The sequence below is a fragment of the Aquila chrysaetos genome, chromosome 10 (genome assembly GCF_900496995.4).
Source record: "Aquila chrysaetos chrysaetos chromosome 10, bAquChr1.4, whole genome shotgun sequence".
Taxonomy (NCBI): Eukaryota; Metazoa; Chordata; class Aves; order Accipitriformes; family Accipitridae; genus Aquila; species Aquila chrysaetos.
The window spans coordinates 37,687,031-37,712,077 of record NC_044013.1 but is presented as its reverse complement, the minus strand read 5'-3'; the positions used below and the strand labels follow the sequence as shown (position 1 = coordinate 37,712,077).

General features: G+C 52.5%; 1 protein-coding gene across 5 annotated transcripts in view; it reads left to right on the top strand.

The window, feature by feature from the left end:
• The window catches only part of SMG6 (SMG6 nonsense mediated mRNA decay factor), a 119,404-nt gene that overhangs the window by 60,642 nt on the left and 33,715 nt on the right, over positions 1–25,047 (top strand). For all 5 annotated transcript variants that reach the window (XM_030028809.2, XM_030028808.2, XM_030028807.2 and 2 more), the window contains exon 13: positions 8,353–8,554. In XM_030028809.2, coding sequence (XP_029884669.1) covers positions 8,353–8,554 — 202 coding nt within the window. The remainder of the gene's footprint in view (positions 1–8,352; positions 8,555–25,047) is intronic.

Genomic DNA, 25,047 nt, shown 5'->3' with positions numbered 1-25,047 from the left:
GACTGAATCAGGGCAACCTTGGTCAGGCTGGGCTGGCCTGGAGCAGCTTGCCTGTTCCTGGAGCTCCAAAAGTCACCTCCCCTCTGCTTCAGAAACAGTTTGTCTCTACCCCTGCAACGCCCAAAAGGGTTAATTTTCTAAACTGGCCGATTCCAGCCCATTAGTCCATAATGCGGACTAGGCAATTTGCATATTTTTGGACAGAAAATCGAGCGAAGGGGCCAAGTATGGAGTATGCGAAACAGTGTCTGAGCATGCTCCGTAGCTGCTTTCCCGCAGGATTTTCCATCTGCCTCCGGTACTCCGGATCCAGAGCCTGAAATCACGTCTTATTGTTAATCCAAAGGAGCCAGAACCCAGGGTGATGGGAAGGCGCATTAAGAGTAATCCAGCAAAGTGGCTTAACCATTAATGGGTCCCTGCTCCGTGCGTCAGGTCCAGTCCTGCTCTCCTAGTTTATTGCCTCTTACTCCAGTTCTTTTTCATTTGGCTGAGGAAATGGAAATCTCACACAGGAAGTTCTGGGCCTCATTTTGTGGAGATGGAGTCTGTTTTCTGTTTGTCGGCTGCTCGGTGTGGGACCGCTGCCTGCTCATGTGAACTGCTGCCCATCTTTGGGCAGGAACTCAAACTGGGATCTGTCACGTGAGCCCGCCTGCACCAATCCCCCCTTCCCCTCGCGCTGCCTGCGCAGGGAGCCGCCGAGCCCTTGGCGACGGGCAGCCTCGAGATGGAATTTCTGATCGGGTTCGCGCAGCCAGCGCTCGGCGCCTTCCCCGGGACGAGCCGCCTCCCCCTCCTGCGGGGCGCGGGGCTGCGTCCCCCCGGGCTGCCGGAGCAGGTGCGGGCTCCCGCTTGCCCGTCGAGGCGGGAGAAGGCAGCGATGGCAGCCCACCCCATGGCGTGGCGGTGGGTGGCTCTTTGGCTATGGGTTGGGGGGCTCTACTCCGCACGTTCCTGGTCTGCTCAGCCATGGAACGAGGGTCTTCATCTTGTAGCAGAGGCCCAACCGCTTCCCCACCTTGATGCCTCCACGGAGGGTGGCTGAGCAGCCCCTCTTGTCCCATCCGTGCCCTTACTCTGGGGCGTGGGCAGCCTTCCTCATGTTGGCTCCCAGCTCCTCCACCCTGGTGCTCTTTGGCTCACCAGGAGCATCTGTCTTACCCATGGCGAGGAGACAGGCTGCTCTTTCAGCCCAGACCTGTTGTGTTGACCCAGCGTTGCGTGGCTGGGTTTTGGTGGTCCGGGACTCTGGGACAGCAGCAGCTGAGCTTCCCTGGAGGTGCAGGTAGTGACGAGTAGCAGGGAGCCAGCTCCGCTCTCGGGCATGACCTGGGACCTGCAACGTTTTCCCTGGAGGTGGGAAAGGAAAAGGGGAGCACTGGGTTACTGTTTCAGCTCTCTATTGACACAAGCCTGCTGTCTGCCCTGGGGCTGTTCAGTAACCAGGTAAAGTCACCGAGTCCAGGGGTTTAGACAGGAGCAGCTTCAAAGAAGTCTAGAAGTAAAACATGGGTCAGAGCAGCAGGCGTGTTGGAGTAAGCCAAGGTTTATGGGCAGGGTGAGCTCAGGAGCAGGGAGAGCATGCGAGGAGCAAGTGCAGATGCCAAGTTGCAGAACTGAGTAAGGGGCCTGTGCCATTTCATGCGTGCTCTGTGCCTCACGGCAGTGGGACGTGCTGCGAGGTCCTCAACAGTGCCAGTGGAGAAGCTGGCTGGACATGCTGAAACTGCCTCCCAGCTCTCTGCAGCTATGGCTTTCATCACCCCTCATGGTGGCGTGGGCACAGAAAAGGGACAGTAAAAAAGCCCTGAAGCACAGAAGCACCCTGCAAGGATGCCATGAATGTGCTAAAGCTTCTGGAAAAACCAGGCCCCGTACCCACCTGGCAGCCCACTAGGAGCAAAGGCCTGGCCCAGAGCTTGCATCAAAGTGCAGCTCATCCAGGGCCAGCACTGCTGCCAGAATGACGGCCTGGGCTCGGGGCCAGCGAGGCAGCTTGTCAAGACTCTGCCAGAGCCTAGGGCCTGGGCTGCCGGGGCTATACATCCCGAGGCCTGCGCTCACGCTACGTTCACCATGTTCACGATTGCTCGTTCTTAGTAGGGGAGAGAGCTGGGGGACTTTGAGAACGTCTAAACTCAGCCCAGCTGTGGCAGTTGGTTTATTGCTTTCAGCTGGTACTTGAACCCGGGTCCTGGTCTTGGAGTCTTTCCCAGGTTTAATCCCCGGAGCTTTCTCTGCAGCTGTATGACACTGCGCTGACCCCGAATGAGGATAGGAAAATAGAAACGGTGCCAAGCCAGAGTCTCTTTTTCATTTGGAGTCTGGCTGTCTGCCCATGACCAGGGTTACATAATGGGAAACATAGCTGGGGCTCTGGAGAGCCCGCGTTTCACCACGCTGCCCAGACCTTCGCGTTCTGATGCTATATATCTTCCTAATTGTAGCTCGGATGCATTTATCACACTGCTGGATTTGAGTCCTTACAATAAAAAAAAAAAACACCCCACACCGAATTCCTCAGCTCGCTGCTTTCCCCCTTGGACAGAGGCGGAGGGAAAGGTGTGAGGGGTGAGCGCTGCCGCGAGCCACGGAGGAGTGGGCTCTGTGAAGTGGGATGGGAGGCTTGAGGGGGCTGTATCTTTGGGGTCCTTTTCTTGGCAGGGGCTTGGGAATGGACCCCGGCTCCTGGCAGGCATCCTTTCCCTAGCTGGGAGTTCAGTGGTCCCGAATTCCACCTGAATGAGAAGCTACAGCTTTCCACAAAACCACCCCCTCCTTGGTGTGCTGCACTCATCCAGCTCTTAGCCACACCTGCACGGTCACCATGGCTCAGGGATGCACTGGGATGTGTTTTCAGGCCAGAAGGCCATAGAGAGGCAACAGGCTGCCTGAATCCCTCTCCTGGGGGTGCTGTGTGTATTTGAGAGATGGAGGGTGTCCTTCCCCTCTACATATTTGGGGGAGGGGGTCAGCGAGCTTTCTGTGGCTTTTTTCTCAGGTGTTCCCAGAATAGGAACTAAACTTCACCGCGGGCATCTCTGCTTCAGAGCAGCAGTGTCCTGTGGCTTGGGCATTGTGTGTCTGGACCGGGTGTTCCTAGGTCTTCTAGCAGCAAGCCACAGTCATTTCTGTATCTTAAAATTAATTTATATCTGCATGTTTCATGGCAAACACTGCGTTGACGTCTGAGCAGACGGTCGTTTAAAGCGGTTGCACTGCCATGCAACTGGGTTGGCAAAGCGTCTTTCAGACCAACTGTACCCAGGAGTAATTTGCAGAGATTAGGGTGTAAAAGCAGGGAGTCCTGGGGAGAGAGGAGCAGGGTGGATCTCCTGAGGCAGAGATATTAGCAGCAGATGGGGCAAAAGGCAGATCTCCAAGGAAGCTGCAGTCGTTCAAGTGAATCCATCTCCTTTTGGGACATATGGCTGTGAAGAGGGTGAAGAGGGCTGGGCAGGGGAGAGCAAAGCTTCTCTTTGCTCTACTTTCTTGCTGCAATGAATCCGTTGCTAAATGAAGCGCAAGAATCGATGGGGAAGCCGCTGGCTAGACAGACAAACTGCCGCAGGGCTGACCCTGGTGAATCTGCGCTCCTTCCACACTGGAGCGAAGGGCCTCTCGGTTTGTGGAGACTGTCTGCAAGCATTTAAAAATGGTTAATTTAAACCAAGTATTAAATTAAATCCAAAAGCTCTGAGCACATTCTAGAGCTTACCTTCCCAGAGAGATCTGCCAGATCGCTCTCATCACATCGCTCTTGCGGAGAAGTGTCACTGAGATGGCAGCTCCCACTGGGAGAGATGGACAGAGTCTTGGACAGGGGTGCCAAGACATTGCTGGAGTTTGCTGGAGACTAAATGGAAAATCCCTTTTGCAGATCTCAGCCTTAGCTAGTAATGCTGGCCACCAGAGTTTCCTTATCGAGACATCAAAGCGAGGATTCAGAGGTGTCTCGGTAGTGTAAACCTGGCTGAGAATGAAGGTAAAGTTGAGCGAAGCAGAAGCCAAAAGTCTCCGTGGAGAAGGGGGCTGTGGTGCAGCAGAGGCTGGCTGGGAGGAGACTGCACCTCTCCCAGGGAGGAGAGCGACCCTCTAACTCCGAAGGCAGGTTCCCAGGAGAGGAATGGGTTTATGGATGCCCAGCTGGGACCATGTGCAGGGCAGTGTGGGAGAAATCATTGGTGCCACGGGGCAGAGGGGCCGTGAGCACCTTGTCCCCGCTCTGGGCAGCTGTGTCTGAGTCCAGGGCAACGTTGGTGAACGCCTTTTGGGAAGAGCTCCCACCGCCAACCCCGTTTGTTCCTTGCAGAGGAGCTGCTTTTAGTTCGGCTTTCCCCGGGCCGCGAGAGAGGAAATCCAGGAGGGGGATGCGGAGCACTTTGTACGGCGGTGCGGGAGCTGGGGTGGGCACCGGCGCCGTCTTGCACCGGGAGCCGGCGGGCGCGCGTCGCCCGGCCCCGGGAGCACGTGAGCCCGAGGCGTTTGCCATCTGCACGGCAGCGCGGCTCTTGGCGGCTGGGGAACACAATGCAGGGCTTCTTCTGCGCCGCGCTTTCCGGGTTTGTTCTGCAGCTGTGGAGTTTGAATGTTAGTGTTTAAACAAGCTGGTATTACACAGGAAATGGCCACCTCCACAGGCCCCCGCAGGCTTGTAACATGGGGTCATTGTGCTTGATATTAATCACCAGGCAGCCCGCGCCCCCGGTGAAGATGGTGGCTTACGCCAGAGCGCCGCGCAGCACCGCGGCTGGCGGGGATTTGGCGAGTGTCAGGCTCGCCCCGGCACCCTCTGCTCTTCCCGGGCTTCGGCGCGTGCCTTTTGCCTTGCGGTGATGCGTGCCCGTCAGGGGCATCCGTCTTTGCAAGGAGACGTCCCCACGAAGCGCCACGTTCTGCCCCGGGGCCGTGCTCCAGCCCGAGCGCTCGGCTGCGCACTTGTGCGGCGCTTTCACCGCTGCCTGGCCGGGCTGCGTCCTGTCGGCGTGCAGCTGGGCTGCGCTCACACTGACAGCTACATTAAACCTGGAATCCTGAGGCAATAAAAAAGAAATTAACTCTTATTTTTTTTTCCTGTCCTAGTGGAATAAGCAAATGTAAATGTGTCTGTGGGGAAGTGAATGAACCCCCGTTCTGAGGAAAGACCTCGTGCTAACCCCCTTCTCGCTTCCTCGGTTAAAAGCTCTGGGAGCCTCGTCCCTGTACCTGGGAGCTGCGTGCCTGGGCTCGGTGTCAGTAATTCGGGGCCTCCCTCCGCAGAGGGATGCCGAAGCCGTGGCACTGTGCATACGCAGCACTTCCAGGCACCTGGGCCTGCCTCGGCTTTGCGGAGAGGCTCCGGCTCCACAGCGATGTTGGGTGACATAAGCCAGAAACGCCTGGAGGTGGCCACGGTGTCGTCCTGGGAAGAGGCAGTGGGGAGAAGGCGCCTGACAGGACTCCCGAGTGTTGTGTGACCTTCTAGGGCGAGTGCGTGTCCCAGCAGGAGATCCACGGGGCCGTATGGTGTCGGCATGAGCTGTTAGCCCTCGCCGGCTTTGCCGGTGGGTAGCAGCCGGTAAATGACCTTGGTGGTGCCAGTGCTGGGCGATGCGTTGCAGAGGAGGAACTGCACCCGAGGGGAAGGCAGAAAATTGTCAGACCTGCTCCCTGTGGTGCCACCTCTGTGTTGCAGGAAAAAACTAAAGCAGAAACGCCAACACCACCTTCTTTGTTGGTTTTTTGAAGGCTCTGCAAGGTGCTGCGTGCGAGAGGGTGCTGCCCAGCTGCCGGCCACTGCCGCAGAGCTGCTCGGGGTTGCATTGCAGTGAGATCTTGATACCTGGGGAGCCAGCACAGTCTGTGGTTTGACTGAAGGAAGCCCAGGGTGGAAACCTAACACATCCAGTGCAAATGACAGATGTGGCAAGGCACTGAGAAGCTGTAGGGAGCTGAGGATGAAGGGGATAAAGTGACAGGGACTGTTCTCGCGCTCAGGGGGTGGTGAGGGGCTGCCCTGCCTGGCAGCGCTGCCAGAGGGGCTGCGGGCTGGGGGCAGGCAGCCACAGCGGGAGAGGAGAGGGGACCGCTGGGCTGGGTGGCTGCAAGGGTGTTAGCAGCGTCAGCTCGGTGACTGTTCACGTGGCATTTTTCTGACTTTGGGTGCCAAGCCCCGTGGAGGGAGATGGCTCCCTGTACTTCATCTGTGCTGCTCCTTCACCCCGCTGCCACCCCTGCCCTGCTGCAGATCCCAGTCCTGCCCAGCATCCTACCGCTGCCCCTTGCCTCCCTCCCACCCTCGCTGGTCATCTCCATCCCCTGCCTGCAGATCTGTTTCTTGGGGAATACAGGCGAGGTCTCTGCAGTGTGTTTCTTTGCCTTCTCCTCCACCCTGGCCCCATCCACCCGGTTGTCTCAGCCCCCTGGGAACGTCCTCTGCATCAGTACCTGCCCCCAACACCCCAGCGCGCTCGTTCCCCGGCGGTTGCAGGCGCTCTCCCAGTTCCTCTCCCCTGCTGATGCCTGCAGCTTCTGCACCTCCTTCGTCCAAGCTGAGCCCTCGTCGCAGCCCGCTCTGGCAGGGCCCCACCAGTGCTATGTGACCGGACTCAGGCAGCCGAGCCCAGTTGCCAGCAGGGCACTGGGGGAGGGCTGAGCCTCCCAAGCCCTGTGCATCTCCCATGGGCAGAGCTCGCCTTGGAGGTGGCCCAGAGCAGCCCTATCACATCCGGTGCTTGTCTCTGCAGCCTGGGCCGGAGGATAAACTATCAGGGCTGTGGGGCAGTGGATCATTCCTCTTATTATTTTCTTCTTTTGCAGATAGGGGTCGTGGAAAGTTCAGTTCCTTTTAACCCTCGCAGCTCTGTTTATTTTCCAGCTGGTAGCACAAACGCAGCGTTTCCCATTACATCACAAAGGGCCTCGGACAGATCCCTCCGAAAAACGTGTTGCAACTGTTTATTTTTTTCCATATTTAAACATTTCTGACAGCCAGACCTGGCTGAGCCAAGCGATGGAGCTTTGTGAATGAACCCAGCTCCTGGTGTCTGTGCCCAGAGGGCTTTGAAGGACCTCTTTTCTTCTGCAGCGTTCGGGCTGGGGCTGGCTTAGGGACGTGGGCGACTCTGCGTTACATGTGTGCTGATTACGTGCCGGGCTTTGATTAATGGCTGCTCATTCTGCCTGGCTCCCAGGACGCTCTTGAAAACAAGATGTTTCATTTCAGTGTGCTTTCCTGGTACATTGATTCCCGTAAATAACCGAGTGCAGACTCTGTCCACCTGGAGCAGTTCAAAGAGCAGGGGGCCTCCCTCCAGCCCTGGGCTGCCTCGGGCCACACCGGTCACCGCTGCACCCCTGGTGATACCGGCTTCCCTGCGCTTTTCGGTGCGCCAGAGGTGTGGGGTGGAGGAGCAGCCCTCCTTACTGCCACCAGAAGCAGATCAGCCCCGGTTTCCCCTATCCCCTGCTTTCATTCTAGTTTATGCACTAAAAATCCCCTATCTGAGTGCTTTTAGAACCAAGAGGAAGAAATGCAGTATGAGGCAGCCTGGTCGGCTGCAGTGCCCCTGTACTTGTTGCCTGCTTCCCCCGCGCTGGCCCTATCGGGGGTGCTGGGTCCTCCCCAGGGTGTGCTCCGTGATGGGGATGCACAGAGAGCGGTCCAGGGCTGCCGGTGGCCTTGTGTTTGCACCGGGTTCCCCGCACGTCACTGTCGCTCTGGGAAGGTGAGACACCGCAGAGGCAGCTTTGCAGGTCACTTGCAAGTGTTGAAACCGTGGCCAGAAGCAAAACACGGCTTAACCCCCTGTGGCTGGGGTTTAACTAAAAAAAAACCTCTGTGCTTTAGAGCATGGCCGCAGCACGTGGTCACAGCAGATAACAGCTGTGCGAAGGAGAGGGTGCCCAGGGCTGGGCTGGAGTCCCCCAGGTGCCTCTTTTGCCCCGACAGCAGTGCGGGTGTTCGGTCTGTCCTCCCAGCAGGCTTTAAAATTGAGTAACAAGCATCATTTCTCCCATCTGGAACGAGCTGGGCTGCTGCCGGCACTGCACGGGGAAGCTGATTCCCACGCATGTGCCAGCTTGGGAGCGGGCAGAGGTGGGCAGAGCAGCGGGAAGGGCGAGATCCCGGGAGCCGTCCCCATCCAGGGGGATGGGGTGGTTGGTGTCGGCGCTCGCGGGCGAGGGTTACAAGCCCTCCTGGGTTCCGTGCCAGCGCAGCTGTGCCTGGAGCCCTCCCGGTGGGGTAGGTTAGCAGCGGTGGTGGCGTGCCTCGCCTCGCCTCACCTCTCTGGTATTCGCTGCAGCATTGCAGGCAACTCCCAACGCATTCCAGCCCCGAATTGCTCACGTCTCTCCTCGTTCTCCCAGGGTCTCAGTAGATGTGTGGGCGACGCTGGCTGACTTCTGTAACATACTGACCACAGTGAATCAGTCGGAGGTGCCCTTGTACAAGGACCCAGATGACGACCTTACCCTGCTTAGCCTGGAAGAGGATCGGCTGCTCTCGGGCTTCGTTCCCCTGCTGGTCGCCCCCCAGGAGCCCTGCTACGTGGAGAGGACCTCGGACAAGGTCAGCAGTAGGCCAAACATCCCCCCTCGATTCCTCCAGACTTTTATTCTTGGGAAGTTTTCTGTGCAAACGGAACACGATTAAGTCATTGAGAAGGGTGTTAAGGGAAAATATCGACCTTTCAGCCGCTGACATCCAGCTCTGTGTCATGAAAACCCCTCTCGACTTCCTCTGGTGTGTGTGTGCTCGCTGGCATGTTGTATATACGATCATTTCCTCACTTGTTTAAATAGTGCAGCTTGTGTTGGCAGTGCTCTCAGTGCACTCCAAATGGTTTGCATCATGCTTAAAGCACCCTCCCCCTCCCCCCGGCCACAAAACTCTGCCTTAGGAAGGCAGCCAGGACTTTTTTCCTTCTCTAAAGAGGAGAGTGATAAATAGGTGACTAGAGAGAAGCAGACACCATGTGTTAACGTACAAAAGGCTTTTAGGAATATGAAGCATTCCCCACTGCCCGCTCTCTATTTTCCTTTCTTTGCTCTAGGAGCCCATTCTAGCCTGAACTTTCCTTTGGCTGTTTGTTTTTAGAATAATGAAATCAGTTCCCTTGTTGATGTGGGGTTTTGGGTCTGCTCTCTGCCACCACCTGGCCAGAAGGGACCTGGGGGCTGCACTTGGATAACGTGTCTGAACCTGATGGGGGATGGAAGAGGCACAATGGCATTTGTTTTGCACGCCCTTGGAGGCACGGCAGGATAAGAGTGGCTCTCAACAGTTTCCTGCTTGGAGGCAGAATCGCAGCACCAGAAATGCTGCTCATCTGGGAAGCTGCGGCGTTGCCTCCCCGAGCGGTTGGTGCTACGAGGGAAGTGGAGATGCAGAGGCTGGTTTCTGTGGAGAGCCTGCATGTGACGGTGGCAACATGCCTTCCCATGTGCCAATTCTTCTTGACATTTTCCTGAAGTGATGGTGAGAAATTTAGGACCTTTGTCAGAGAGGGACCCAAGAGGTGTGAATTTCTGTTTCACTTCTCTGTCTGGCCAGCCTGTGTTCGCAGTACTGCCCATGGCAGAGGAGCACAGGGTCCCAGTAAAACTGAGAGCTCTCACGGTTTGGGGAAGCACCTTAGTCTAGGAAGTCACTGTGGAAAAATGGATTTTCAAGGCTCTATCTGAAGGGCTTAAAATTACAAGCATGCTGTTGCATTGCTGCCCTAAGGTAGCCCGTTCGCCCAGTGTGTGTTGTGGCCTCACTGGCGTTCTGCTGGGGACAGTCCCAGTGCCTCACTCTCTACGCAGGGACTCTTTCCCCAGCAGCCACCAACCAGAGCCCCCATCAGGCAGGTGAGGTGGCTGGGCAGCTCGGTCTGGTACCCCATAACGTGTGGGACGCGCTCGGTATTCCCTAAACTCTGCCTCTGCTAACCACAGACCGGTTTATTCGGAGTGCCATCTACCTGCCCTGCCAGGCACTTGCACTCATGTGTGTAAAAGAAGAGACGTATCTTTGTCCCATAGCTACGCCTGAGCTTCCGAGCTGAGTTTTCTCACTGTCCTGGCTCCCTTTGGTTCTGGTGCTTTATAAAGAAACTGTACAACACCACTGGCAGGAGCTGGTGCCCTTTGCAGCTCAGCAGCAGCCACCCAAGCATCCAGGATTATCAGGCACAGTGGTACCAGCTCAGCTCTGCTGAAAAGGCAACACAGATCCCAGAGAGAGCCAGGCCTGGCTGTGTCTTTCCCCGCTTTCTTTCTGATTTTTTTTTTTTTTTTCCGCCTCTGTGGGTCTTGTTTGGTTTGAAAGTAGCTGACTTTGGAACCGTGATCCCACCCAGCAGGCTGGCGTGTTCGCTTGTGCTTGTGCAGGTCTGAGCCCCTGTTGTGTGCTGGTTGTGTTGTGCCGTCTTCTGGTCTCTGCCTTACACACCAAACACATCGCACGGAGGTAGACAGAGGAATCTGCTGGTACCAGCACTACCTGGGACGCGCTGAGCAGAAACAACGGTTTCTGCAAGGTCTCTTCTCGGTCCAGTATTGATCAGTGTTTTCGTTAATGGTCAGACTGGTGAAACAGCAGGTGTGCATATTCACTTTGCAGAGGACACTCAAGAGGGTTAAGGGGAGGCCAGTGAGACAGAGCAGAAATCTCAAAAGCCTGACTTCCAAGAAGGGACTGGAAGAGCTGGGGCTTTTTAGTCTAGAGGAAATTCGGGGAAAATGCAATAAGCTGTTGCAGAGAGGAGCAGAACAAGCTGTCCTCCAGGTCCATGATGAAAAGCACAGGAAGGAATGGGCATAAATTGCAGCAAAATAGATTAAGACTAGACTTTAGGAAAGGCTTCATACCTTTGGGTAGTTAAGCGCTTCAAAGCAGCCTCCTTAGCGATTCTGCAGAATCTCTTCAGCCTTGGAGATTTTTAAAAGCAGGCTGGGTGGCTCTCTGAGGTACAACTTGGGTAGAGGTGAATGCCTTGGAAAAGGAGGCAAAGTGACCTCTTTGGACAGTCCTACTGCATTTTCTGTGGTTCGGTAATACTGTAGAAAGGGACTGGAGTGGCAGCTGCGTCATTACAGTCAAATGACTACCTTGTTCCGCAAATCTTCTCCTCCTGCAGTATTAATGACGTGAATTATTTGACTCTCCAGAAGTGGAGTGTTGGAGAAGGCAGTGCAGACCAAGTCAGGAAGGTAAAACTGAGAGGCATGAACCCATATGCCTTTCACAAGTGACTGTGAGCAAAATACAAAAAGACACTTCCCTGCAAAGAAGTCCCCAATCTGACTTAACCGGGGGATCCTTGTGTGCGGTCCCCAGTCCACCATCTGCTCCCTGCCCTCCTTTTAGCGCGCAGAGCCCAGCTGAATCTGACTCCTCAGCAGATGCATCTCTGGGCTGTTTGCAGTGGAAGGGTGCCGTGTCCGTGCTGAGTATGGTGGCACGAAGGGATCTGTGTCCCTGAGCCTCAATCAGGCGATGGCAGCAGGCACTGCAGCAGAGCAGCTCTGGCATGTACCACATCTAGCCGCGTTGCAGGAACTTTCCCATTTGCGTGCTCCTTGTTGGCTGACAATTGACTGAGCTGCGAGCAGGTGAGAAATGGTTTTTCTGTGCAGTGAGAACTGTCTTTCCTGTACTGGCTTTTCATTGCTTTTTAGCAGGAGTTATTTTTCTGCACTCAATTTCTTTCTCTTGTGTTCTCAGTCTTGGCCCAGTTTTCAGCCCAAGTTCCTGACAGTCCTTTGCTGGAGAGGCAAAGAAGATGTATGGTTCTTTATATGGCACCCTGAGAATGTCTTGAGGGCTAGGAGGAGGGTTCTGGTATGCCAAAGTGGCTCTGGGAAGCTCGCTGTGGTACCTTTCCTATCACTTGCATGGCTAGGAAGAGGCAGTTGGCTTTCTACTGCAAGGATAATATCTCTCCTTGCTTGCTGATGCTCCAAATCCTTACCCGATGCTCTTGCACCATAGTTTTTTAATGAATTTGTAAAATTTCGGAGGAAAGGAATCTGTTGAAAGGCAAGACTGGAGAGTATTGGGCTTAAAATGGTGTTAGGTTATTGGCTCCACCAAGAGGATGGTTGTTTTGTAAGCTATATAGGACAAACACTGTGCTTCCCACTTTTTGTTCCCCACGTCCCATTTAGCAGATGGAGTGCAGTATTCAGCCAGAGTTTCTCAGCAAGTTTTTGAGCATTTGGCCTGGCTCTTATTTTGAGTGAAAATGTTCTGACTCTGTTTGTTGCCATGAAGCTGTGCGTTCGGATTCCTGCTGGAGCCAGTGTGACACTTAGAGCTTCCCATCGTCTCTTGCACTGTCATTGAAGCTGTAACCAACAAAAGCTGGCTCCAGGGTGAGCATAACTTGGTGATGTTTTCCTGGGCGTATGTTGGGCAGATATCCATTGCAGCTTGTGTGATGGAACACCATCGAATGTACCAGTCAACAGCAAACTATGCAGCCTGGTGCCTGAGCTGTCAGACTGTGTCTGCAGCGTTTGCAGCTGAAGGAGACGCTGCCAGGACCTCACTCACCCAGCGTTGTACCCAAGGCAAGAGCAGGGAACGGCAGCACGGCTGAGTTAAGGTTCAGGAAGAAGAAAAGCAACAACTGGGGATTCATCAGGTGGTGCGTGGTGCTGCCGTGGGGGACTTGTAATGGAAAACACTTGGGTTGTGTTGAGGTTAAAGCAAGTCCTAGTGATGGTGCATCTGAGCTGTGCGTGGGTCTGTTCTTGTGCAGCCCTGGGAACCTGGGGTATGTCTTGGTTTCCTCAGCTCTCACTGAATCCTGTTGTCTCAAGAGCATCCTGCTCTTCAGTGGCCCCGTGGAGCTGGCGGCAAGGCTGGAAGAGGGCCGCAGATCGCCTGGCACAGAGCAGAGCAGGGAGGTCCTTCTCATCTATGCAGGCACATGGCATCACTGATTGCCCGCACCCCTGCAAGCTCTGCATCACCCAAGCCTGTGCCTGCAGCACGCACTCTGCCACACGCCCCAGCCAGGGAGACGTGGAGGAGAAAGTGTTAATGTCCCTTCCCACAATAAACCTCTCTGCATGGGGGGTCCTGAAACCTGAGCCTCTCTCTCCTCCCCCAGCCCTGACACACGTTAATAAAAGGTTTTTAAACGCCAATAAAAAGGCAGCAGCCCCAGCTCACCAGGTCCGGGGCCCAGGGTCCTTGGGAAGGCACTTCACAAATGTGTTTTTTGCATTTTCAGGCTTTTGGCTGGTGAATAAGATTGAGGAGAAATACTCCTTCCCCTGATAACAATACAGTGAGACGCAGGATCAGCAGTGTGTGGATTAAAACCAGACGGTGCATGATTAATACATATGCTTATAGGGCTAGTCACTGTGGTTCCCTCCTCTCAAACAGAAAGGCACTTTTTTTCCCCTCGTGTGCATGCTGATGTGTGGAGTGGACTGTCTCAGATACTCACCACTCAGCTAGTCTCAACCCTGTCTCACCTCACCAGGCAAATGAAAGCCCTAAAATGCCAGGCTCTGAAAAATAACTAGCAATATTTTACTGCCCCAGACCTACAAACTGGGTACTGCATGGCTCCTCCAGCTCTAGGGTGGCCAGTTAGCTTCCTGCACTTGGTGCCGTTCTTGTTTCACAAGTACTTGCTTCCTGCTATTTGCACTACTCACCTGTCAGTGCAGATAGCCTAAAATCCAAGCTTGGTTCTCCTTAGAAAACAGAAATCTTTTTCCTCTCTACTGTCCAGCCCAGGTGGACGGTCCAAATTTGACCCTCTCTCTAGTTGCCCCAACATACTGTAGATGTGCAGAGCTAGTAACCTTTGAATTAGCTATGTAGGAGCTAATTATGATTTAGGCTTGGGCTAAAATTAGTCCTGTCTTGTTATTCACTTTACTTATTTATGGTATTTCAGTCTTCTTAAGACTTGTAGATATCTCTTGGCAATGTGTAGTCATGTCTGATGCTTCTTGGAAAGGAAGCCCCAGGTTTAAAAGCGCAGGAGGAATAGCTGTCGGAGTGACCAGGCTCTGTCATGCCTCTAAACACCAGATATTTTGTCCTTTCCAAGACCTAATGACTCCTGGGATGTCAGGGATGAAATCCACGTTAGAGTGGCTGCACTACAGTGATTTTGGGAGGGCTTCTTGCAAGGCATCAGAGGAAGGGTAGCAAGACCAGAACTCTGAGAGCACAAACTCTTTGTAAGCAGAGAGAAAACCCCAGTGAGTAAATGTAACTGTTTTCTCAGCATCCTTTCCACATTCCCATTCCATAGCCTTGGAGCATCTCCCTCCAGCTGGCAGGCAAATGCACTCAGCCCATGAGAGCGAGAGCTTCCAGCTTGGAGTTTGGTCCAGAGAGGAAAAGGGAAACTGTGAGCAGAGATCGGAGCCCCAAGTAGGAGAGTCCAAGGAGGAGTCATCCTTGAAAAACTCCTTCCATTCCTGCCTCCCTCGGTTTCCAAACAAGCAGTGAAAGATCCCTGCCACAGGCAGCCCTGCTCGGAGCGGTGACTTGGCAGGAGCTGGCAGCCCCGAGGCGGCAGAGTTAGAAATGTTTACATTTTCTGACCAGTATCTGAACTCCATCCCAGCCTCGACCTTCCCTTTCATGTGGTGCCTTTGGATTGTAAAAGGCAATTAGGCTAAATTATGGGCCATGTTGGAAGATGATGTCATTGGGTGATGGAGGAGAGGCTGGATTTTATGCCACCACAAAGGTAGCGCGCAGAACATCACCTGCTTTGAACTCCTCATCCGTCCTTGGCATTTCCTTGAACTACAAGTGCCAGGGACTGCGTGAACACCACGGGAACCTCCCTCTGCGTTTGCCAGGTGTCATTAGAGCAGTGGGAAGTGTCAAGCCGAGTCCGTGTCTCCGGGTGTGGGTGGGAGGGTACACTGGTGTCTGTTGTGCTGCTTTAAACGTACCTTCGTAGAAATGGGCATGAGTGCTGTCCTAGTGACCGCTGCTGCATCTCCTAGGGCTGTGCAAGGCATCTTCCAGAGAGATATTCTCTTCATTTATCATTTGGTTTCAATTTTTAATCACTCTTTAAGCTAAGAGAGTTTTGAGCATATTCTTAAAACTGCGTTTCCCCAGCTGAAGGTAAAGGGAACTCATGGCAAACAAGCACTAGCGCTGCACGAGGACACTGAATACAGCCCTGGAGAAATCCGCAATGTGGAATAATAGTTCAGGCTCTTAAAAGGGGGAGGTGGGTTTGAAAAAAAAAAAAAATACTGCAATAAATCTAGCGAGTGGAATCTGAGGGAAATGATCCCATCTGGAAAACTCCAGTGCTGGTACTGCTGAAGGCTTAAGGAGCGATGCAGATCGCAAAAAGAAAACCCTGCAGTCTGAGGATGACAGGCTTCTTAATTGATGTCCATTGCAACTGGTACTCTGCCAGTTTATGTTGGCGACCTTCCAGCGTGCTGTAATTTTGGGGCCAGGTGTGAAGCATTTCTGTTCCATCTTGTTCCCAAGCACCTACAGAAGCCTCACACATCTCACTTGAGGCTGCAGCCCTGTAGGAAACAGCTGTACAGGTATAGGTGAAAGGAAATGTCACAGCTGGGCTTGGAGTACTCCCCCGTGCCTTGCCTAGGGCTCTGTTTGGGGGGGCTGCTCTCCCCCTGCTGTGCTGGGTTTGGGGAGGTGGCCACTGTCACAGGCACACCTGCCTGTCTGTCAGCAAGGTGCTTTGAACATCGGGGAGCTTCTGGGAAGAATGTACGGGTCAGAAACCTCCTCTTCAAAGAGGAGCCCACGGTGGTGTGCGTCAGTTCTGGAAGTGGGGAATCCAGCCTGGGAGAGCCCTGGATGCTGGCAAGGTGGGGGAGCTGTGGCCATCTCCTCTGGTCTCTTCTCCCTTGGGAAACTACAGGGAAATTTCCAAGGGAACAAGAGCAGGTCTTGTAGAAAGCACCAAGCCTTGATTTTGAAAGGCTGAGAACCCATCGGGATCTTCAGCAAATTGCCGCAGGAGCCAATTTCAATCGCTGTTAAAAACATATGTTATTTCCAGACTAAATTTGTTTTGTTTCGATTTCCACTAGTTGAATTTTGCTGTAGGTCGGGAAGCCATCTGTTGCTGCCCTGACCCCGATATATAAATGTGTCCCAAGTCCCTCCATCCCCATCCTCTTTCGAGAAGTCAAATAGACGGAGTGAGAGACGTGACGGTCTCTTGGGCATGGTTTGGATCCCCGGAGCCATTCTCATGGTGCTTCTGAGCTGTGGCTGTCCAGGCTCGGTGTGTTGCTCTGTGAGCTGCTGTACCAGCTTGTAAGGAGGAGGTGACTGCTGTGCTCTGCTGCTCTCCTCCACACCCACCAGACGTGACCAGCGTCCTGCAGCCTTTGCTGCTAGAGGCACAACTTTGCATTTAGCTGTATTACACAGCGTGGTGTTTGCTCGTGAGTAGGCAACTGAGCAATTTTGAGTTTTTCGTCCGTTGGTGAATTGCTCTCTTCTAAGATTGGGAGGGTAGGAGACAGTGTCTAATCTGCAGGCTTTATCGGTAAAAGTTTTCTTTGTCCAGGTCACTGAACCTATTGTTAAGTAGCATAAGCCCAAGCAAGCTTCCCCACGGCCCCGCCAGGACTGCCCTCCTGTTTACGCTGACATTTTAAGACCTCGTTGACCAGATTTTAATCCAGTCCGTATCCTGTGCACTGCAGTCTCTGGGGCATACTAGCTTTTCACGTCCTCTCGTCCCAGCCATGCAGAGTGCTCAGGCTGAGGACAACCACCTGCCTGATGACGCACAGCCGTGGCATCGAGCTGCAGAAACAGTGTTGAAGGCAGCAGGGGTTCAAAGCTGTGCAGCTACTTTGCCACAGCCAAGCGTTAACAGATCCATAGCCCTGGCCAGGCAGGCATGATGGTGAGGAGGTGCAGATTTAACAGTACCTCCAGTCCAGCACCCCTCTGGAGAGCTGGGGTCCTGCTGCTTTGCCTCTGTCCGGAAGCTGAGGGCTGGTGTGTGAGAACTGCAGTCTCACTACGAGGTGAGGAACCACCTGCCAACGTGTTAAGATCCAGTTACACATGTTCTCTTAATGCTCCTGTTAGTGAGCACGAGAGTGGCTTTGTGGTCTGGACGCGGCTTGCAGGGAAGTACGAGGTGCTGCCTTCCAGGCAGCCCCATCTCTTGGAGGGGAAGTGGGGAGGGAAGAGCAAGCAGTTGGTGGAAACAACCTTCCCTACCCCTGAGATGCCTCTTTCCTGGCATGTGGAGCGAGCGAGCAATACCCCGGTGCATGGGGAAGCTGTGGGGGATTTGCTCAAGTGGCTCGTGACGTTTCCATCCCTTCCTCCACTGCCTTCCCCCAGCCTTGGATCCACCTCTGCCTCTCCTCCAGGCTCGCCTTGGACAGGGCGCTTTAGCCATTGCATCGGCTCCAAGTGAATCAGGCAGCCTGGGCGTGAGCTGTGCACATGTACCAGCACGTGTGCGGTTCCTCAGCCAGCGCTGCACAGTTTGGCTCTGGTGTCAGCAAAAGGCTCTTTTAAAATGTTTTCTGGAAGTGTGATGTGATCATCAGCTCAAGGCAGAGACTGACAGGATACATCAGCCTTGTCCCATGCCTGGTTTCAGGCGGTGCTGGATCTTTTCGTGCGGATCAGATGATGCTCGTTGTCAAACATCCTTGCTTCTGTCATCGTCAGGCCAGGTTTATGTAATGAGGTGGAAAACTTATTTGCGTTCAGTCCTTTTGTCCTAAAAGCTGCCTCCAGAGGTTCAGCACAGACTCTTGGGAAACAGGAAATGTCCTATTCAAGAAACTCGCTGACCTCGTGTTCCCGGAGTTGGCATCGGTGGAGTGGCCTAGGAGAGGAGAGTCAAACCATGAAGTCTCCTGTGCAGCACCTCCTTGGCATATGCTGCATGCACCTTTCGCTTCCCTTGGGGTTTTTCAGCAGGTAATTGCCTCGCTTCTGCTGCACTGGCACCCTAATGGCACAAAACCTGCCATGTCTTGGCTGGACATCAGGCCCAGATAGTGCATGGCGCTGGCTATAAAAGAGGTATTCACCATGACTTTAGTGTACTCAGAATGACATATTAGAGTCCAGACCTTGTGGAATTTGCTGATTAGTCTGTAAGTGTATTGAAAGGCCTCATTAAAACACCATTAATGCTGGATCCCCTCGCAATGAGCCATCTCTTATTGCTATCCAGAGAAACTTTGAGGAAATGGAGAGGCTGCTCTGGCTGGCCGACCCTGTCCCTGGGCATGAAGCGTGGCCTTGCCTCGGACAGTCTTTGTGGTGCTCAAGAGTTAATGTGGTGCTTCTGATTGTGTGTGGGGTCTCTGGGACTCGGTTTTGCCTCTTTGCCTCATGCTTTGCCAGCTGGATATGCCGCCACCGCTCAGACTCTGCACACTGGTACTAAACTCAGTCCTTGACCTGACTCTTCGTCTCTGCCTGTGGCTTAGCTTCGGGGGTGACCCTGTTTCACAGCACTATTTTGTCTTTGACTAAGTGAAATGCTTAAAACATCCCTGCTGAAGACGACGACGGCTGTGGTATCCACCAACGCAGCTATTGGAAGGACCTCAGGAAACCTGAAAAAAGACCCAATTAATAACTCCTCATTGTTATCCTGAATAAGAAAGATCCACGTCCTGGGAAGCTTGCCAGAGAAGTGGACGGGGTGGAATGCAGGGAGTGGTCAGCCCAAATAACAGATGGGGATCTACTCTGTCTCTACGGGAGACGGAAGGTGACCTCTGTCATTGAGCTTGGAGTCTGCTCCCCACGTTTCTGCTCCCAGCCGGACCTCGCGTTGTTTTTGTGGATGCCAAATCCGTCTGCCAGCGCTGGGCTGAGTCTGGGCGAGGATGGAGAGCCCAGCTTCTGCGGCAGGCTGAAGCTGTAACCCTCGGTGTCCTCATGCTGTCACATCCCAAATCGGAAAGAGAAGACACCACCACGGTCTTATTTATTGTTTTCTTTTCTCACCGTCATTGAAGTCAAAGCGCTTCCCAGGCATTAATGAACGTATCTCCACAACACGCTATGACAGAAGGAAAAGCAATTTCCTTGTTAGAGATTGGCAACAGAGGTACGCGAGGCTGAGGGACTGACCCAGGTCCCACAGGAAACCTTAGCTTCAGGATGAGAACAAACCCCTGATACCCAGGATTTCAGGCTAGTGCCTCAGCCCCAGGCCACCCGCGTCCCTTAGGAAGATGAGGGGGTACTAAGTGAAGGTTCACTGGGAAGCGTTAAAATTCTTCCCAAACATAGGCCTCGCATGAGCAACGTTACCGCTGCTGGTCTGACTGTATCTGTGGTGGGACACTAAAAATGCTGGATATTTAATCCAGATACTTTAATCAAAATTTTCCCCATAACATATTTGCATATATTTCCTTAAACACAAGGTAAAACCCATAATTTATTTAAATTAACAAAATTTGCCATAACATTTTGCATACCAGCATTTCACATAAAGCATTTTCTCCACCATATGTAACAAATATTTGTCTATAAGTGTATATATTATGAATAGCGACAATAATAGTATTTATTTCTAGTCATTTTGTTGATTTATTTTTTTAAACTTTCCCAAAACTTCACTGTACTTGGGATAGGTAGTTGCATATATAAACACAAATTCTTAGCATGAAGACAGATGTGTTCTCTGAGGTCTGAGAAGCTACTGCCTACCTGGTCTGCTCAGTTTGTGAACAACAGAACAGATTTACATTTTGGTTCCATATTTATCTTAAGCATAAATGATGTAATGTTTATTATAGCATCCATTATTATTGAAGGAAAGAGATTTATGTCTATACACAGAAGATGATGGAGTTTGCTATGTCCTTCTAATGCTATATCAGTTCACCTGATACCTGCTCTGTGCATGTTTCCCATAGAGAAGTAGCCACAGAGCAGCGCTTCCAGAGTGCATCAGGGACATGCCTGCTGATGTGCATTTTCGGATTTGATACAGTGACCTACCAGCTGCCAGTGACATACCGCATTTCTGGTGCAGAAGTCACTTTTGAAGATCATGCTTGCACTCTTAAGTCATCCAGGTGCTTCTTGAACTTGTACCCATTGCCAGCTTATATTGTTAGCTCCCTCAAGGACCAGCAACTTTTTTTAGTACAGCGTCTGTCCTAATGAACAAAGATTTGATCAACACTGATCTGAGCTTTGCAGAAACCTGATGGATGAAATGCTCTAATCCGTCCGGGCCATGGGCGCTGAGTTTGCTCAGCAGTTGGCTGTTTTCACACCCATAGCTGCAACCTCCTTTAGACATGAGCATCCTCACCTACTTCCCTGTGACTTGGGAGTTGCTCGCTAGTGACTGCCCTGACATGGGAAAGGAGTGATCGTCCAGCTATCAGCATGGAGGGACACCTCATGTTTTGGAAGTACGTAGTACCTGCTAAATGTACGAGAGGCTTAATCACATGGGAAATGCTGGGGTTATAAAGATAAATCCTTGTAGGCTAGAGAGCTGGAAGGGAGTTGTGTGGATGGATTTGGCTAGGTGGGAATGGGATCAAATATCTGTATGGATGCATTGGTTGATTGTATCATTGCAAGTGTGTAGATGGAGCAGTTGCTAAACAGAAAACTGGGCAAAGAGGTGGAATTGCTGGCTGGGGACAGCAAGGGGCTCGCAGCTTCGAACGTACCAGCAAGTCACGGTGTGCTGCTGACCTCTGCGACAAGGAACCGTCTCCCGTGCAATAGCTGGCCATCGCTGCGGGAAAGTTGGAGCCTGATTTCCAGGCCATTACCTGCCTAATTCTGTGTCAGTGAAAGTCTTGTGTAGCTCTTGGCTGGTTTAGAGACTGAACGCCCAAGGGCAGCATTTCTGAAGGTTGCATGAATGATCGGGATGAGATGACAGAAATGCAGTCAGTGTGAGCAGCTGCTGCTCTCCGCGTTCCCTGCCCATGGCATGCTCGGGAGGGGTGTTGGCTTTTTGTGGCACGAGTGGGACTGGTTTGCTGTCAGCAATGCGCAGGAGGACTTCGGGATCCATTCATGCTTGTTCTTCTTGATGTCCTCTGCCTTTTTGTTTCCAATAGTTAGGTGAACGTTGTTCAGCTGGCAGGGTGGCACCTTCAGGTTGCTTAAGCATACAAAGCTTGGCTTGGCTGATGCCTGTATTCTGTGGGACGTGGAGCATGCCTTCCTCCCCTAGAAGGATCTCAGCATCTTCAGTGCTTAACCTGTGGAGGTAGCAGAGCCCTTACCATGGCCACTCTTTGCTCCCCAGCATCTCTGGCCATCCTCCCCTTTTCAGGATAAAAAACACCACTGTGGAGAACGGTTTATTTAAATGAGTTACTTAATGTTTTCTGTGGGGTTTTTTGTCTAAAATGAAACATCTTGGCATGGTGGAATGTGAGGACAGGAGAGAATTTGCTGGAACTTCTGAGAGACTTAGCCTGTATGTGCTAATGGGATATAATTTCTGTCCTGCCATGTCTCTCCTCATACAGACTGAAGTGCATGGGCTGTTCCTTGTCATGATGAAATCCTCAAAGCCTGGTTTAGATGGCTTCAGGGCAGTCTCGTGATGAAGAGGAAGCCTGGTAGACTGTTAACCCCTCAGAGATGCACTGTGTTCTCTCATCCTGTGTTGGGCAGTGCCGCCCCTTCCTGCAGGCACCTCGCTCCTCCTGTAGCTCATGGGTCTCCTGTTCCCTTGGGCAGGATTCCCACTTTTCAGCTCTTCCCAGATTTCACCTCGGTTTCCCCCTTTTTAATAGGAATGCTTGGCCTCTTGCACTCAGACTCGGGGAGGAGCAGCTTGTTTCTGTAGCTGGCCTGATGCCAGATGTCATCACTTCAGGCAGTGCCACGCTGCACATCTTCAGCAGTTTGAAATGGAGAGACAGAGAGAGACAGATAAGATCAGCAGCTTTAGGTGATGGCATTGTTTCAAATAAACCATGCATGACCCAAAGCTTCCACTTCAAATGGGGAATGAAATTGCTTCATCCTTTGACAGCTTGCTCCATGAAAGAAATTTATCTTCACTTAATTGCTTTAGATCCCAAGAGGCTGTGTACAGTAATTTCTAGGAGATAATTATATCAAATTAAAAAAATATGTGACTATCCGACTGCTGAGCATGAATGCAGTGGCCAGAGAGCAGGAAGGAAAGAGGCACCACATCTGACTCATGCTCACAGGTTATCGCTTCCTCTCCTTCTCGTGGTCCGCAGGCATGGCACTTGGAGACCACAGGAGAGTCTGTCTGCGAGGGACTGGGCGCTGACGCGCTGAGCAGGGTGCTTGGAGCCGGGAATCCTGCTCTCCCAGAGCTTCTTCAGGATCCTGCCTTTGCTTTCCTGCTGGGGCATGGCAGGGTTTTCCATCATCCGTACCTTGTCACTTGTGGACAGTAAGCCTCGCCAGGCAGAGCTTGGCAGTGCCTTTATCCGGTTAGTTCTCCTGTGTAGTTGTACGCTAATGCTGAGGAACAAGAAAGCTTGTTGATTTAAAAACATGTATATTTAGAAGCAGAGTGTAAACTTCCTGCCCAGGCTGGGATTGGATTCTTGACTATGTTTGAGTTTCCAGTTTTCATTTCCTTTGCCCTCATACTTAACATTGTGTATCTCCCAGAGTGTGCCCCAGACTAATCTCTCCTTAACCCTCCCTCGCCCCACATTTTTCTCTCATTATTTGCACATCAGTTCCAGTTCTTCCAGGAAGCAGCATATCTCCTGATTGTCACTCCATGCCATGGCTGAGCCTGGGCTCCTGCAGGTCTCCTCCATCCCTCTGGAAGTGACCTCAGACCCCAGCCAGTGGCAGACCCAAGCTGGGGACTGCAGCAGGGACAGAACTGCTGGCAGTTGCCATCCCTCGGAAGAAGACGAACTCTTTTGGCGCGGGTTGAAATCCTGAAGGGACATCCCTCTTTGTAGCTCATGGGAAACAATCACTGACCAGTTCCAGGAGGGCTAAATCGCTCCATCATCTAAATCTTCCTCTCTTTCTCTCCTTTAAATCAGAATGCATGCCCTCCTTGACTGCTTCATGTGACAGCTCCTGCCCTGCCATTGCCTTTACAGCCCATCTCCTGGGGACAAAGATAATTTTGTTCCCCCCAGGGCTGTGACAATTTTTGTGTGTGATCCTGCATGGGCTTTGAAATGGTTGTCAACAATCCTGGGCCAGAACTGAGCTCCTCCCCATCCCTGTGATGTGCAGGCTGGTTTTTGAAGTGCGAAGCTGCTTCAGCTGTTCCCAGGAAGTCTGCAGGGGAACTGTGTTTGTACTAACGAGGTAAAGTCCCTGTGTCTTTCTGGAGGGGATCTACTCAATGGGGTCTTTGATGTCATCTCAGGTTTTGGACTTACATCAAGTAAGTCTAAAAAAGAAAAGAAATGTTTTGGCTTAGCCTGGAACATTTGCACCTGAGCAAGGTGACCTGTGGCTGTCCTGGTGTCTAAGGAAGAAATCCACAGCCACCGGTAGAGCTGTGGCCTGGAGCAGGGAGATGGAGGCTTCTGGTCCCAAAAGTTGCCCACCCAGACAGGCTGGCTCCCAGGGTTGTCTCGGGTGGTGAGGTGGGAGAGTTGTCACATGTAAAATGTCTCCTCAAGGCAGTCCTAAAGCTTAGCACCATCCCCACATGCTCTTCAGTATGCTGATGATGGTTAATCTCATACCACCCTGAGTGCAGACAAAACCAGTCCTCAGTGATGCTACCTGGTGTACTGTGTAGTTCGGTTCATGTGCGCCAAGCTGAACAGCATTTGCCATCTCCCTGCGTCTCTACAGCCTGACAAAATCTTATGTTGGGATGACCGTCCCCAAATGTCCTCGTATTTCATGCATTGTCTCCTAGTTCAGACCTCACAGTGCTGCCACAGGGCTTGCATTTAATAATCTTCTGGTCTGGCTGCCCAAGCCCAGCGCTCTCCAACAGGTCACACATCCTGATCTTCAACTGTAGTTTGTCATTACCTTTTTTTTGTATGAGATGTCCGGACAAAGCTTGGCACATTGCAGTGGTTAGTGGTGCTGTCCGTCCGCTGCTGTCCTCGGTGACCTCTGCAGCCCAGATAGCCTTTGCCCCTTTGTGTCCTCCTTCTGGGAATGATCCTGGGCTGGTCTGAGGTTTTGGTCCCTTAGTCCCAGGCTCGGAGAGAGAGGGAGAGGAGAGGCTTATGGCAGCAGTGTTTGGTTGCCTGAAGCAGGGAGACTCCTTTCCTTCAGCACAGTGTAGTTGTTGTGTGGGGACACGCTGCGTAGCTCTGTGACTACCCCGATGTGCCAGTCCCATAGTAATTAGCAACTGATCAACTGGAGAGGGGTGCTCTGTTGAGGACAGCGAGAAGTGGGATGTCGTCGGAGGTGAGGGACCAGCCGGGCATGGCACAGCCACACCAGCCAGGTCAATAACCTCAAGCCCAGGCCTTTTGGTCCCTGGGGTTAAGATATGGCACCTTCTGCCACTGTGGTTTTTTTCTGTGTTTTCCCATAAAAGCTATGTCAGCAGCAGTCACTCTGTCTCCTCTTGTCCTTCTCCTTTTCTTTTCTCTGCTTTCTTGACATACTTCTTCACTTACTCCTTTTTGTTGCCATTAGTGAAGAATGTATCACCTAAAGCCATTTGAAATAGTTTCTGCTCTTAAGAGTTTCAAAGACTGGCTGCCCTGACGGCCAAAGCCTCGGGGAACAGGCAAGGGGGCTGCAAGGGGATGGGCACCCTATTGCAGAAACTGGCAGAAGAGCATTTAAGAAACTGAGAACAAGAGAAGCTCTCATCTGGCTCGAAGCTGCTGCTCACAGCGCAGTCGGCGTTTTGTTTCAGAGGCCACGAGTGAATGAGTTAATGATGATCCCAGATGGCTTCAGAGTTTGCCTCTTGCCACCCCTTCCTGTTCCCCCAGGATCTCAGATGGTGGCGGAAGATGAAGTAAAATTCTAGAGTTTATTGTAAAGTTCATCTCTCTCCCTAAATCGTGCTGGAACTTGTGCATGCTGTGTTGGCAGCTTCAAGGGGATGCTACCTGGTAATTAATTAGTTGTCAAGAGACAGCCCAGAGGTTCCAAGTCTTTAT